This window comes from Sinohyriopsis cumingii, chromosome 1, assembly GCF_028554795.1.
Source record: "Sinohyriopsis cumingii isolate HCF-2022 chromosome 1, ASM2855479v2, whole genome shotgun sequence".
In the NCBI taxonomy this organism is placed as follows: Eukaryota; Metazoa; Mollusca; class Bivalvia; order Unionida; family Unionidae; genus Sinohyriopsis; species Sinohyriopsis cumingii.
Window position 1 is genome coordinate 128,592,172 of NC_142961.1, and position 16,878 is coordinate 128,609,049.

The window sequence follows — 16,878 nt, forward strand, 5'->3', positions numbered from 1 at the left end:
TCTTCTTACCCCGAAGAAACCATCTCCGGTCCCTAAGGTATAATAGATAGGTTTTAGGTAAACCGACTGGGGAAAACTCCAGCTGTCGGGGCGCGGTTTCACACAAATCAAGGGGAAGTGAAACCGCGTCTTCAGATGCCTTTGATCGATCTGAAAATGAGAACTGTTGCTAGGCTGGTGGCAACTGTTCAAACCTCTTGCGCGAAGTTAATAATAGCTCATTGAGCATGAATTATTTCACTATATACTGAGCGAATTGCTTCTGCACGTGATATACTGTTCCGATCGATACGTTTGTCATTTTAGAAAGCGGCGTTAATTGAAGTGTCCACATGAGACAGTGTGGCCGCGACAAAGGCTTAACCACCCGGGGAAGGAAGGTGGTTCTCTCCTGAGAAAGAGGATGCCGTCGTGAAAAAGACCGGCCGGTCTTGTCGGAACTTGTATGTAAATGGGGTCTTCTGATAGGGCATATGTTTCGAGAACTCTGCCTAAAGTTTCTAATGCCACGAAGAAACCGTTCTTGAATGAAAAAAGAGCGCCATAGATGAAATGGTAAATGGTTCAAATCCCGGCAGATTAATACCTTAGGTTCCACTTTTTGTCCATGGTTAATATATCTGGCTGTGTATATATGACGTTGATGCAAAAATCAAACACATTATGGGTGCCAAAAGGTCAGCATTAACCTTGGATCGTACTCGGCTCTCGCGTACTCTCTTCGAAGAGCAAGAGGAGGAGGTTAACTATCTCAGATGTCGATGCCTGCAGAGATAAGGTCCGTTCGCTTGCGCACCACTGGGTGAAACTGTGCCATTGACTTCATATGCTTTCGGTGTATAGGGCGTTTCCGCGAATGGTTGCAATAATGTTGAATCTTAAGGGCCTGTTTGAGATGATCCAATCGTGCAGGTTCGAGGCTCCCGACAAGGATGAAACGACTGCTATCTTGGTTATTTGAATCGAGGAAGGAAACCTCAACTTATTTGGGGTTCCGATGAAAGGTTGATGTTATTTCACACATCCTACCGACTAAGTGGTGCGATGAGAATGCGACTACAGGTTGGTTACCTTGCTTTCGGTATCACTTTCGAATCAGAGGTGCTGGATGGTTTTTGTATGAGTTTAGGTTGGTCCAATTTACTTATAGACCGTCGAATCCCCAAACTGTTAGATCCGAGACGGCAGAGACAAAGGATGTGGTCTATGGCATTATATATTCTTGCCAACAGGCCCACCAACGTTCTGTACTGTCGGGTACAGGTCTGGGTGAGAACAACTTATGGAGATGATACATTCTGTACTAGTTGATTGTTTCGTGACCTAGAGTTGGTCAGTGTGTTGAGGAATATCGGGATATGGTGAACCTGTATGGCCTATTGATAACAACACCACTTCAAAAGGGTCCGACACCTTGCAAAAAAGTCTGGGGAAAGGAGTCCTTCTCGCTGTTGAAGATACATCACCGTTGTACGAATAAGTCTCTTCTTTTAATTTGAGGTAAGTCCCACACCAGGACGCAAATGTCTGGAGACTGTAGTCTTCCTTGTTGTTGAAGATAAATTACCATTGTAGGCTTGAGATCCTCCATTTTTAAAGAGCCCCACACTATGACGCAAAGGTATGGGGACTCAGGTCCTCCTTGTTGTTGAAGAAACATCACCATTGTAGGATTGAGTTCGTCCTTGTTTTCTGAGATATCCCTTACCATGACGCAAATGTCTGGGGACTGAGGTCAAATTTATTGCTGGACAAATCACCATTATAGGATTGAGATAATCCTTGTTGTTGAGATAGGTCACCCGAAATGGTGATCATGGGCGGGCTCCCCAGGCTTTTATACTTACATCGGTATAGACTGTAATCTGGACGCGTAGATGCATACCAGACGTGAACCATTTCAGGTTGTCCCCAATTCCGCCAATGGTGCCTCAATTGTATGCAGATGTTGAGAGGATGGTCTATTGGGCAAACACGAGGACCCCATTCGTTCAGTCATAGGTATAGAATTCTTGCATCGTAAGGTGCTACCATGTGTCATTTCATTACCCAATCCTGAGGGAGACCAACTATGGTGATTGTTTATTAACTTCATACCTAGTTGAATGACTTACTGTGTCGTTAATAGATAGGATGTTTCCGTGCTGATCAAACGTCCTCATTTGTAGTAAGGGCTAGCATGACTGGTTATAATTAACTTTGTGATTTTGATGTAGGATGTTGCCCAGGTAAGTAGATGCTGCCGTCATAGAACTGATTCGGACATACGCCATTACTAGACTCATCAGACGAGGGAAGACGCCGGGGCCAACGATGAGCCTCAATTGGGGTGCCCTGAATTGATAAATGATGTTGTATGCGAACCGCAGGAACGTACTGGGAGCCTTATTATTAGTGACCGGAAGGTATGCACCGTCTAAACCAACAGAGATGGAAAAATCCACCTTAATGATATCGTTCAAAATGCACTGTGGTGTTTCCAGTTGGATCCATGGGGAGAGGATAAACTGAATGAGAATGCTTAGTCCGATGACCAAACGTAGAGAGTCGTTTGCAGTTGGGACCAAGACAAAGGTGTGGAACGAACGATACAACCCACTCGGTGCTATATCCACATGTTATGCAATTGTTGGGGCTTCGATAGGACGGCTATCAGAGGTTCGTGTTCTATGAGTAGCCCGTTTGTATTGTTTTGATTCCTTGTACTATCCCTGTTTCGAATCTGTGGGTGCGGAGGTAGGGAAATGTGTCTCGTTGATGGCTTTGAGGGTATGTCATCCATCTGGACGTTAAACATAAGGTAGAGGATAAAGGCTGTGCTCTTAGCTTGAGACTGACTCCCTTGCACGTCCTGAGGTGATCAGAATTAGAGAAGATAAGCCTTGTTCAATCGGATAGCCAGAGAGAACAAATTCCAAGAAAGAGGTTGCGGTAACAATATTGCCAACTGCGCAGTGTCAACTAAGGAGTGTGGTTTGGTCATCTCCAACGCGGCGAGATCACTGTCGATGCTGAGGTTCCGAACGGAAAGCTAGTGCATATGTTATAACTGCCGACCAACTGAAGATGAAGGATGACAGCGAACGTAACTTAAGTCAGAACCTTCCGTTCGTCTTAAGATCAACCAATGCTGGAGCGCTGGTGGATGTTGTCCATGGAACCGAAGAGGACAACAAAGCTCCGGGAGCGCCAAAATTCTTTATAGAAGATTGGAGAACATACAGTTCATCTGTCCTCGTGTGCGGTAGTATTGATGTCGATACTGGTAGAACAAGCATCATCATCTTGGTTATGTGGAGTGACACTACGGTACCCTGTAACGCAGTTTATATACACTCTGCCACGCAGATGATCTGCCTGGCGAAGAAGGACAAGGTTTGTCGTGAACTAAACACTATGAACGCCCTGAATCAGAAACCATCTTTATAAGACAATCTCTGAATAAGGAGGTTCTTATCGTGGCAGAGTGTATAGAAACTGCAAAGCGACATCTAAAGAGGCCTCAGCATCTACTCGTGGTAGCATGCGAATGGGTGTCATTAGGTGGTAGGAATAAGACAGGTTGCTTCACATGTCTGCAAATGACCGGTTCGATGTACTGGATGCATGGATTGTATTGATTGAGCACGTAATATTGATGTTTGGCCCTTTGTGATCCCTAGTATATGTCCTAGGGCGGTCGCAATGGAAATAGGCCTTCAGTGTTAGGAGGAAATCGTTAGGATCATCGGTTGGGACGGGTTATACTATTTCTGATCCATGTAGCGTGTACGTACGTACTGAAGAAACAATCAGCATTCAAACTGGTGACGTATAGAGTCTGAGCTGTATGTTGTTTGCGCTTTGCCAATATTTCTAATCTGTAAGACAAATTTAAGAAAAACGAATAAAGCTGTAATCTTGCACAAGTCTTATGAAGCAACGTCAGTTCAAAACTAAATCATTAAAAGGTAGTCAGAGACATTGATAAGTCTAATAAAGCAAGGAAGCATAAAGGTAAAATCTAATGACAATACCACTTATTTATAAGCCCGTGTGCCTACACCTGTGACGTTTGAATACCATGTGGATGTATAACTCTAAGAAATGATGGTTTTCTACAAGTGATAGCAGACGATTTCAAGTACAATGATTACCTGTAGATAAGGGCAAGGGAAACACGTAAGGGTAGAATCAGCGAGGCAGGGCTATAAATACCGTGGTAAAAGAACTCAGTTTTATATACAAAAAGACGGAATTATATAAAGGAGTTCTACAGAACATCACGGCATATACACATATACATAATGTAGCCCGAACCTAACTTTTGAAGTTGAATGGGCTAAATGTACGAGCGATTAAAAGCTGGATAATATGATTTAAAGTTTATGCATATAAACATAACTCAAGGGTCGCCAATAAAAAAATGAATGCGCAGTAAGTGACTGAATAAGCTATGTATAAAGCGCTGACCTGTACTTGACCAACCATAACGGAATAAATACAGAAATGCACGAGCGTGTCTACATTACACACATTCCTGTACAGAGAAGGTGCAACAAAATTCCTTATGAGACAATTTTGGTACAGGAAAAGGCCATGAGAACGCCCGTACCAGTAAATACTCTAAAGTGGGCGTCCGGACACGACGAAAGGTTTCGATATTAATACGCCAAAATGTACCATTTCGTAAACGAATTACACAGGAGTTAGATGAGTACTGGTTACTTGCGCGTAAAAATTGAATATAGTACGAACTAACTGTCAAGTCGATAAGGTCACACGTCCAATTATCTATGTGTGTGGCAACTTGTAAAGGTAGAACCTTGTCGTAATAGGGAAAAAAAGTAGGAAATATAGATGGAGTATTATTTCCTTTGGAGTGAAAACACTCCAACTTGTAGTGGTGTATCTTCCATAATTCTGGCTATTCCAATGTCTCTTTTTGACGAGAGGGTGTTTCTTGACTCGAGCGGAAGCAATAACTGGGATAACTGAGATATTCTTCAACTGTGCCGACAAGTCTTATAGGTAAGAGTAGATCGTTCTGGAAGACAACTATTAGCTCCAGTCAGCTAAAAGTAATATCTGGGTTTGCAGGTAGTGATAGTTTTCTCCAGGTATTATGATTTGGGTAACGTATCCCAAGAAGAAATAGGTGGGTATATAAATAAATTGATAAGAATGTAAGACAAAGTTAGCTTTGAAATAACTACATAAAAAAAACACAAAGCTGGCAAACGGCCAAAGATTAACCAACAGCGTTGTCACATGGATTATAATGTTCAAGGCCTAGGGCTACACAATTTTCAATTACATAATCTGGTTTACTACAATAATTCATTTGTTGTATACAAAAATAAATACTGTTATGAACCCGTTTCCTGCAGGATATGACACTGGTTCTCTTGAGCAAACAATAATGGAATAATGTCCATGATTGTGACATACTGTTGCTATGGTGGTTTATTCATCAATGTCTGCAAAATGTGATTATTTAGCATGCTGCATGTGAAAAGGTCCTATATGCATATTGATGTAAGAAAATATTAATATATATTAACATTAATATATAGATGTAAAGTTACAGATGAATGTGACCTTAATGCGAATACAGATGACTTCGAATGACAGAATTAAGTCAAACGACTTTATAATATTTTTTAGGTCTATTAGCTCTATATTGTCATACATTACTATACATTATTAGATGAAATGACTACGATCTGTTACACATTCTACTGCATGACGGTGAAGTATACATTTGATTATGAATTATGAATTATAAAATTGCAATTCACAGTCTTAAGCCCATTTTGCCAGCCAATCGTTATCTGTTTTCGATGTAACACATGTGTAATATGCTCAGATGAATGGCAGAACATAGATAATTGCATGATCCATGTCCAATTGTTGTCTTCATATGATGCTACTTTACAATGAGCTCGTTTATTTGTTGCACATTTGAATGTAATTGTAGGATTTCAAATGCAATGCTTTTATCTGAACTATCGATTTACATTCTTTCACAAAAATACATTATACTGAGACGGGCTTTGATTTCATAGTGAAAATTACAAAAATGCTGCAGTAGTAATGATGGAATACCAAACAAATAGTCCTTGATACAAGTATCATGCGTTCCATTTTATTTTCATATTCGAGCGACATATACTAAGATATATCGCAATTTCAAGGTAGAATCAGTTTCAAATACTTAGGAAGTATTGGTTATAATGGGTCCAAGATCTTAGACAAATTGACGTTTTTGACGGATATTCTTAAATGAAGTACCTACATACCACTTTCACATGTATTTCCAGTGTAGCCAGCATTACAAGAGCATGAAAAGCCTTCTTTAGTATTGAAACACTGCCCATGATTGTGGCATGATGTTGGCTGCACGCATTTGTCAATGCCTGTAAAATGTCAAATAAGTTATATATAAACACTAGCGGTGAAACGATTAATCGATATATCGATCCATCGATACATTTGCTAAAAGATAAACATATCGATAGAAGTGACAGAGAATCGATACAAAACGATACTTACCGCATGCATGCTATCTTAGTCTAAATCAGTCAGGAATAATTATTATTAGTTGTCTTGTTATACTTTAAAATTACAATCCATCTTAAACAACATTTGAAGTCACAGTCACTCATGTTTTTTTGGTAAAAATGAAAATGACTGATGATACCCACTTGCTGTCTACAAATTAACAGAAAGTGATATGGTTCGTAATCTGTCCTCCCCCATTCAATGCTAATTATGTTAACAAAGAAATATGTTCAGCATATGATATACATTCCAAACGTGTTCCACATGTATGATGAAGTACCATACTCATCATATAATAACCACGTTCTGCTCTGAATTGTATCTTGACTCCTTTGGTCGAGTTGAAAGCTACGCCACTGGTGTGTTGCACGGTGAAATATGTTACATTGAAATCTCATTTGTGATTATTGCTTGTTCCGGTCCAGGTTAAACAATAAGCACCAACCCGAAATCAATGCGGCTTATTCTCTGCGTGACCATCAATAAGTACTAGCAGAAGATGAGAGATACTTTTTTCCTGGAAAGTCATTATATATGTCAAGTACGTAAGCGGATATGCTGTCAGGGTTTGCGATTGCACGAATCTTGCAAAACTGGTGCCAATCCGCGCACTTGGAGAACATTTGTTTTTAATTGTTATCGACTAGACGTCTGTTTTTCGTGTAAAAACTGTTCCGCATCTGGTTTCTTCAAGCACTACATACATGGTTGTGCAACCAAGTTTGATCAGCACAACGTGCCCAGGAATAAACATTATAAGCATTATGAACCATTACGTTTGAAATGATTGTTTAAAATACGGGCTAGAGAAAACCCAATATGTTTGATTCTCTGCGTGGTTTAATACGATTTGGTTCGGAAAATACTTCTCGATGATAGTGATGATGACAATATATTTTAAAGTTATTAAGTATATCGTATTATTGGAGCTGGGAAGGTAAAATGGATATAACGATTGCTGATTTTGAGCCCGAAATTGTGTTAAATACGGGTCAGAGATACGTGCTTGATGGACACAACCAAACAGATGGCATGACCATGTCCGTGATATTGCGACCTTAAATGTACAAAGGGCAGAATATTGAGCCTAACTGAAACACAGATCATTTAAAAGTATAATGCAATTTTCATTTCTTAATTAATCAATTTTGCAAGCGGATCATATGTTGCAAAACCATATACAAGTATCCATATCAGGGTTACGATATATTGAATAAAATAAGGGTAACACAGTGAAATTAAGAAGTAAAGATAGTTATTTGATACTTATGTCTACACAAGCGTATATGGATCAAATACCATTATACAGCATTATGGAACCGATAATAAATATGACATGGTAGTCACTAAACTACTGATTTAACAAAGGCAGTTTGTGTTAGTGGTAATTCATTTTCTGGATCAGATGTATCCAAACGATGATATCTTTGAGCTCTGAAAAGATGTGTATAACCGTTATAAAGATTAGTTTCCCAACATATTCAAGGTGGCAAAGCTAGCTATGTACATGCCCCTTCAGAACGAAATACAGAACAATATTGATACACAGAAAAGGAGCAGAGTATGCTAAGACATATTAAACAAGTTAAGGGTTATACAACATGAGGTGACGTCTGTATAATGTGTTGTTTTCAGTAGACGTCTAAGAAAGTTGAGCAGGAAGAAAGTGAGACAGATATTGAAGTTTAGATAAATATGACCGTTTCCTCCTCCTCCGCCTCCTATTTTCTTTCATAAAGGGGATGTTATTATTAAGATGAAATCAACTCTTCATATCTCGTTAAATTGTACATGAGGAGCAAATTTGGAATTTCTCCTTTTCATGCAGAGATATTTAACCAGTGAATGAATGTGCTCAAGAAACAAACGAAATTAGCACATAATGAACGATGAGGCAGATTTCAAAACTAATCAAGTGTATCACCTTGTGTAAGTTAAAAAAAATGTGTAGAATATGACTGGTTGTATTCAATATTTTCTCTTCTTCGCTAACAAATACAAGTACCTGCCGCTGCTGTAGTCTTTTGCATCTGCATAAGTAAAATGTAATATATTTTATTGGTATTCAACCTTCTTACTATGCTCGGACTTGTTCTAGATTAATTTTTTCTTTGCACAGGACATTACAGTATTTCTTCTGTTTTGAAGATAACATCGTAATGTTTTTCAAATTTAATTGCGATACAATATTGTTAATAAGATGTTTTAAATCATTCATGATGTACAAAACAATGAGTTAAATGGAGCCACTATTAAATGGCCTAAATCGTTATACATACATACATACATATATATATATATATATATATATATATATATATATATATATATATATATATATATATATATATATATATATATATATATATACATATAGAGAGAGAGAGAGAGAGAGAGACAGACAGACAGACAGACAGAGACAGACAGATAAATTACTTTCATTTAAGTTACTTTTTAGGAGCAATGTTGTAGTACCTTTAAGATACTTCAAGCATGGAGCCACTAGTTGAATAGCTGCCTCCTGTAATTATGTCTCGTTATTTGCTCCTGTAGTGACCATGAACATACATTATTTTCATTTACTTAGACGAGAGTACTATTTGAATGTATGCGTATTAAATAGTGGATCCTGCGTTGGTTAGGTATAACCATTAGAGCGCCTTCTACGTCTCAGATATGAACTGCAAACTTGTACCACTCTGTTAGAGTCGAATTTCAGTAAACAGTGATGACCTAACAGCTGGTGGTCAATAACGCTCACCTTCACAAATTTAAATTAACATCCTTGTCCATAAATAAAGATCAAACTAGTTTTACCGCGCAGAGAGCATGAAATGCAAAAGTACAACTGCATAAAGTTAAAGCGATATGCTTAGCTTTTCAAAGTCAGCTGCAGAATGGGTTTCGATAAAATAGTAAAAGTGTTGATATATTCTTTTTTTCTTAATGAAATGCTATAAACATTGGTATACATGGATATTTACGTTTTGTAGATACGTATGAGAGGCAACTTATCTTAGTCGATATATACAAATAAACTCGCTAATATTTGCAGTGTACAGTATTTTGAAGAATAAATGTTGAGGTAACGATACTAACCCTACCAAATGAGTAAACAAAGAGAAAAAGACAAAATGAGAAAGAAACTATTGAATTATATTTATGTGCGTTTACAATATCATTTAGGCTTCTATTTGTCTTACCAGCAAAAACCTGTACTTCACACAAGCATATCCCTTTCCACCCTTCACCATTGAGTTCTATCTTGATTTCAGATAATATTTTCACGGGTGATAGAGTTATGGTGATAAGCCCTTGTTGATATGTTGGTGTAGAAATTTCGTCGTATTCCTTATCTCCTTGTCTTCCATACAGCCTGTATCCTTTTAACCAATCCAAGTTTTCTGCAATATAAATTTAGATTTAAATAGGATGATCCTGAAGACATTGTATTTGTGATGTGAAGTTGATAAAGATAACAAAGATTGATGTCATATATACTGTATAGGGCATGCTTATTGTATTAGATATACCGCTAGTCATAATAATAAAGCTCATCTGTATGTTTTGTTTGTTTTGCAAAAGAGACGTGATCATCTAAAGTTTAAACAAAATCAGGCTAAAATCAAGCCGCATATCATTGAATATGCTAGCTGTATGGAGACATTGTCTTACCATGCTAAATATTAATATTATGTAAGCCTTCAAAGTCATCAAGACCCTACAAAATATTAAAGGTTTCGTCGGTTCACATTGAAATAGTGTTTTTGCTATATTGTTATTCTCCATTTCGTGTCAGCTTAAATACTGAACTGGAAGATTCAAAATAATATTCAAAGAAACTAATACTTGACGAGACATACACCAGTGGCAGCAAACCAATTATGACGCACCGTGACCTCTATTTTAAGCTGAACAAGAAATTGTTCTGACCAGGTAATACAAGATGATTTACATATTAACGTTGAGAACTGTTGATACATCTTGAATCTGCCTGGCTTATATTACGTTAGCACCAAACAGAGCAGACTGATTCGTGCGTGGCAGTTAGACATGCAATAGGGGCTCCAGCCACATATCCTGCGTATTACGTTTCTGAAACCTCGCGACCGGATAAATCACTCTAAGCATTACTGCAGAAGTTATTATATATGCCGGAGTAAAACACTGGAATAATGGAGAAGTTCAACAACATGAAGTAATCCACTGAAAGATGGTTTAAAACATGAATAATCACGAATTGCTGGTTTAATGAACCTAGCAAAAGCAAAACCGCAAACGAGACAGCTAGTAGAGCATTTAAATGCATATATATATATATATATATATATATATATATATATATATATATATATATATATATATATATATATATATACGTATATCTATATCTATCTATCTATCTATCTATCTATCTATCTATATATATATATATATATATATATATATATATACTAAAACATGAGCGATCTTGATAATATATTAAAATACACGAAGGCACAAAACAAACAAAGTCATGATGAACCATATTATATCAAACAAAATAGTAAGTACAAGAACAGATTCGTGCAAACTGGATAAAGCAAATTATGGTAGTAAAGCTTATATAGTGCAAGAATGTATAAAGGGATGCTAAAAATGCAGTGAGTCGAATTTTTGTGAAATACATAAACGTATACCACGTATAGAAGAATGCTTTCAAGTAGAACGACTTCAACAAAATTATACAAGAAAATGAAATTAAACTTATGCAATTAAAATTAATCTTCACTCGAAATACAAACTGGTTAATATGATATTATTGGAGAGGGATATTAACTGGGATTATAGTGAATTCAAACACAGAAACCATTAGATTATGTTACTGTTACTGTGATTCAAACAAAGATTGTTGGCACATATCCGCCTTACATGTAGCTATAGACACATCATCACCTTCAGCATTACAAATTATTTGGATTACCGCAAAAGGTTATTCAGAACTTTATTCATTATGACTTTTGTTAGTAATTCTAGGATTACTTGGAATTAAATTCCCACTGCCGTAATTGTTTTACCTTTTTACTTATATTTTAGAGAAATAAATTATCTGTTTTACACAACTTTTCGGTTTTTGCTCATGTATGTTACTTTGTTTAAGACAATATAATCGTAACATTGTTTTTTAGAGGAACACTAAGGGTAAAACTCTTTTACAGTAACTTGTTTTGTAAAACTGGTTTTGGTATCCATGTCATTCATTGTTATATTGATCTGTTTTGTTATGACGCACAAATTATATATATCTCCTGTTAAAAGTCACCATGGTTAGTTCTTTGGTTGCTTGTAATAAAATAAGAACATATCAAATTGGATATGATACCATAAATTCTGTGTTAATTTGTTTTGATTACGTCATTGTTCCATTTTCATCTTCAATTAATATTTGTTGCCAAGATAATATATCATCTTGACAAGTTTTTGGATTGCTCGTAACCAAGGTACAAAAGTTGAAAGTCATGCAAATGTGGTGGTATTTCTATATCAAGCTACGTAATGCTCTAAAATAATGTGCCTAGGGTGAGCGTATCGTTATATAAATAAACGTATTTGAATTAAGCAATATACCACATAATATCATCGTATTAATTTAGTTTCTTTTTTTGTAAAGATCTCGGGGTGGGGGGACCGAGTGGTCCAAAGCGCTATCCGTTACGGATCACTGCCATCTCACATCTGTCTGCATAGGATCGAGTCTCGGATTCGGCCAATGTGGGTTTGTGAGAAAGGTCGCGAGTAGCTTCTCGAGGGTCGGTGGTTCTTACCGGGGATTTCCCGGTTCTTCCTCCACCATTAATACTGACCGCCATGTATAGCCCATCGCGTGCTAAAAATGGTGTTAAACCCTACAACAACAACAGATAAATATTTCGGAGAAAATCGACTAAAATATTTCATAAAATTTATTGTATATCAATAATCCTTTTTGTTAGTACCGGCTGAGTCGGTTTTGAACAAAATATTATATGTTAGTGTTCACTTAGCTTCATAAAAACTTCCAAATTGATACATGTTTTCATATAAATATAATTAGTAGTTCTAAATCGTTCTGTCTATATAGAATAAAGTAAATTTTAAAATGATTTTATATGACAAGGTGAGATTTCTAGCAAGTACTCATTATGTCTGGTTCATAAACCCATATCTACTGTTTAAGATTGTTCAACTTAACTTGATTAGAAACCTTCACCATGATGACTACGTATATTTGTGTGACGTTTCATGGAAAATCTTACAAAATTAATTTTGATTAATTCGAATGACATATAGTTTCCACTGATGTGTAAATAAATAAATTATTCATGCATATCTTATATGTTTAGACCATTTTATACAAAGTTAAATAATAAAGCAGTTTTTTAAATTGATACAATATTACCGTAAAGAGTGTATTAATATTACATATTACTTTCTTTCCATTTAACTGGGGAATATATGTGCATCGATTTAGTTCAAAAGATATTTTTGTTTGGAAATCAGATAATTTTGTAAAAGTAATCGAAAAGATACTTACCATCACTTCTTTGATAAATCCGCAAGCCAATTACTGGGAAAAGTCCATTCATGATAACTTTCCAATATGACACACTCGTCACATTCGGCATCGTCAGGCTGCAGCTGCCGCCCCTGAAGCTTGTTTGAATGTTACCATCAACAGCCAGAGATGCATTGTAATTACGGTATTCATCACCAGTTCCAATGTAAGTAGATGACTGGTTTGTTGGTTTCCCTCTGGCTACGTTCACCTCTGTAATTAGATGTTTGTCGATAGTAGTCATTAAAATAACGTCAGCAAAGCGCACGGCGCAATGGCGCATTGTTGCCAGGATTATACGTACCCAAAATTCCTAACCCATCACACAACCACATCCATTAGAGTGGTTTCGGTATTGTAATGCATACAACGTCTTTTCATTTAACGTTGCTTCTATAAAGCATGGTCATATAACCGTTGAAAATAAAACACCCCTCAATCATACACCAAAATAAAGGGAAATAAAGGTTCTTTGAATTATACTTAATATAAACAAGGTCGTTTTTAAATAGCCAGTATAACGAGTCAGGAAAGCCGGGGAAATTCTTTTTCTTTAAAATTCGAACCCTATGCAAAATGGGAAACTGTATACCGCCACCTAAGTAGCAAAGTTTCATCAATTTCACTCAATGCTTTTGAAGAAGATATAGACGAAGCAAAATTACATTACTTTTGAGTTTATTATGGGGACCGCCAATCACATAATGAGTGTCAACTGACGTATGTGCTCACCACTGACGTATTACCTTGAATCATGCTCTAACATGCATGTGTGAATCGTGCGACAAAATAGAGAAAAACGGTCCGAAGATAATCGACAAGTCATTATTAAACGTGGAATGTATAGTGTTCTTGCGCTGCTGTACCACTCGTATGCAAGAAAACGAAGTAACAAAATGTTAATAGTTTCTGTTAAGTGTTAGCTTGATTGAGCCATCTTAATTCAAATGTTTAAATTCCTGCATTTAGGTCTAAAAATGCGACATGTGTTTTCCCGTTCTCTAAAAGGATGTTAAAAAAGACTGACAATAATCAAATTAAAATCACTTTAGTATGACAGCTTTCTTAAATCAATCTGTTAATGTTGTCGCCAGAGGAGGTGATTTGAACTGTCAGTGTTCTGAAAGATAAATATGTATGTATGTATGTATGTATGTATGTATGTATGTATGTATGTATGTATGAATGTATGTATGTATGTATGTATGTATGTATGTATGTATGCATGTATGTATGTGTGTATGTATGTATGTGTGTATGTGTGTGTGTGCATAGATGTATGTATACATGCATGTATGTACGTGCAATCATACGTATGAATGTACGTATGTAGGTATATATGTATTTATTATTTATTTAAGTATGCATGTATGTAAGTACGTGTATATGTATGTATATAGTGAGGCATTTAGGTGTGCATTGGGGAATACGGAATGGTATTAGAGGGGTAGTGCCTCTGGAGGGGGAACAGTCGTGCCGCTTCAGGGAAAGCTCATCCACCTTTTGTTAACACATGCACCCAGCCCTCACCTGTGGCTCCAAGAATCTGTAGCATGCGCATCAGTCGCACTTTCGAAAGAATGGATTCATCCACTGTATCAGCATTGATTCAGAGCATAAAGTGTTAATCAACGTCACTATTTTCCCTTTAATACCCATCGGACGACATGGTTGCACTAGCATCTAACCGACTACTGGATAGTCAGGAAGAGGGACAGGGAGGATGTACGGATGAAGTCCATGTGTGGTGCAGACTGTTTGACTGACCACCAAGTTGTAGGCTCGAATGTAAACAGTTGTATCTATCCTTAAACGAGACTGCTAAAAAAAAGATTCCAAACGGCTGAACATCGCCAAGCTGAAGAATTTCAACCCCAAAACGATATGTACCACGACTTTATAAAACCGTCTTTAGTCCACACATCTGGACACCCATACTTTGAAAGCTGCCCGTTTGACTCTTAGCTAGATGATCTTCAACACCGCCACAAAGATCTCAGGGTCTTTATCCAGAAAGCACAAAATCCAGCTTGACGAGCATTGGAACGACATCCACCAGTTGTTGACTGAACACTTTAGCGTCCTCAAAGCGTACCTAATTGATTCAAGGTCGACCACCAAGAAACATGCTGTCAACAACATCCGCTGGACTGTTCAACAGAAACTCCGGCAAATGCAGGACTTATCGCTAAAAGGCAACGCTGATGAGATCCAAGGCTACGTCGACGAGCATGATATGACTTTATATGACTCGCTGAATGAAGTTTATGGCCGAGCATCATCCGGATGAACCCATCTCTTCAGTGCGGATGTGAACAGGCTGATAACTTACAATGAGATGATCAACAAAATGTGGGCTTTGCACTTCAACTGCGTCCAGAATCACCAAACATCAATGAATAGTGAGGCCATCGATCATCTACCCTAAATGCCTGTCAGTCTATCACTGGATGACCCAACAAATCTGTTTGAGACCGAGAAACCGCTATGTCTGCCCTCTAGCTGCAAGGCTCTCAGCCCTGACACCATCACAGCAGAGCAATGCAAGGAATGTGACGCAGCTCTGGCTCAAAAGCTATATCCGTTGTGTCAGCTCATGTGAAATAGAAACAACCCCATAATTATTCAAGGACCCTACTAGTATAATCCTGTATAAGTGCAAAGGCAATCATCAGACCCGTGACATTCACCGAAGTATATATTTGCTACCCATCCCTGGCATGATACTTGCCAGAAATTTCCTCAATCGTCTCACATCACACCTTGACCATATAGTCCTACCAGAAATCCAATGTGGATTACGGAAAGATCGCGGAACCATCGACATGGTGTTTGCTACTACGCATTTGCAAGAGAAGAGCCAATATCATAATGCCAACCTTTTTCCACGTATGTCGACCTGACTAAGGCCTTCAACATTGTTAGTAGAGAGGGCCTGTGGAATATTATGGCCAAGTACGGAATCCGAATCAAATGTATCATGCTGCAGCGAGTCCACACCGGCATGGAAGCTAGAGTCCTGTCTCCAATGAAGCAAGGCTGTATTTTGGCTCAAGCGCTTTTCACTCTCGTGTTTTGTCATGCTCACGGATGCCTTCAGAGACGGTGACCAGGAAATCGACATTATATACCGAATTGATGCCAAACTGTTCAAACTCAGGAGGCCTCAAGCAAAAGCTAAGGTCACGACATACATCGTCATATACTTACTATTTGCTGATGACTGCGTCCTAAACGCTGTTTCTGAAGCTGACATGCAATTCAGTAGTCGACACAATTTTTGATTCTTGCACAAATGTAAGCCTTACGATCGACAAAAAGAAGAATATAATAATGGATCTGCCAGAACCAGGATAACCGTATGCTGAGCCAAACATTACAGACAGTGGCCACAAATTAACCTCAGAAAACAGGTTCACCTTTCTTGGCAGAACTCTGTCCGGGAAAGTGTCAATCGATGAAGATGTAAATATCATGATTGCAAACAGAAGGTCAACACAACCCTCGGCAGTCTATATGCCAATGCCTGGAACAAAAAAGGCATTATACTACAAACAAAGCTGAAGGTGCTACGTTTTAAAATGCATTACACTTTACCTATTGGATTTATCGATGTATATGCTCGGTATATATAATTAATATTGTGTGCATTACCTTTGTTTATGATTGACAGCTGCATTTTGGCCTAACTGTGTTTTCGCATGTTTTTCAAGATATTTTCTAAATGTTTGGCTTCATGTTCTGACATTGTTTGATATTTT

The 16,878-nt window shown here is 37.6% G+C and overlaps 1 protein-coding gene across 1 annotated transcript in view; it reads right to left on the reverse strand.

Moving 5' to 3' along the window:
* The window catches only part of LOC149807846 (uncharacterized), a 263,634-nt gene that overhangs the window by 100,894 nt on the left and 145,862 nt on the right, over nt 1–16,878 (reverse strand). The window contains exons 5-7 of the mRNA XM_089971376.1: nt 13,097–13,330; nt 9,747–9,947; nt 6,282–6,398 (exon numbers count right to left, since the gene is read on the reverse strand). Of these exons, the coding sequence (XP_089827502.1) occupies nt 6,282–6,398; nt 9,747–9,947; nt 13,097–13,330 (552 nt within the window). The remainder of the gene's footprint in view (nt 1–6,281; nt 6,399–9,746; nt 9,948–13,096; nt 13,331–16,878) is intronic.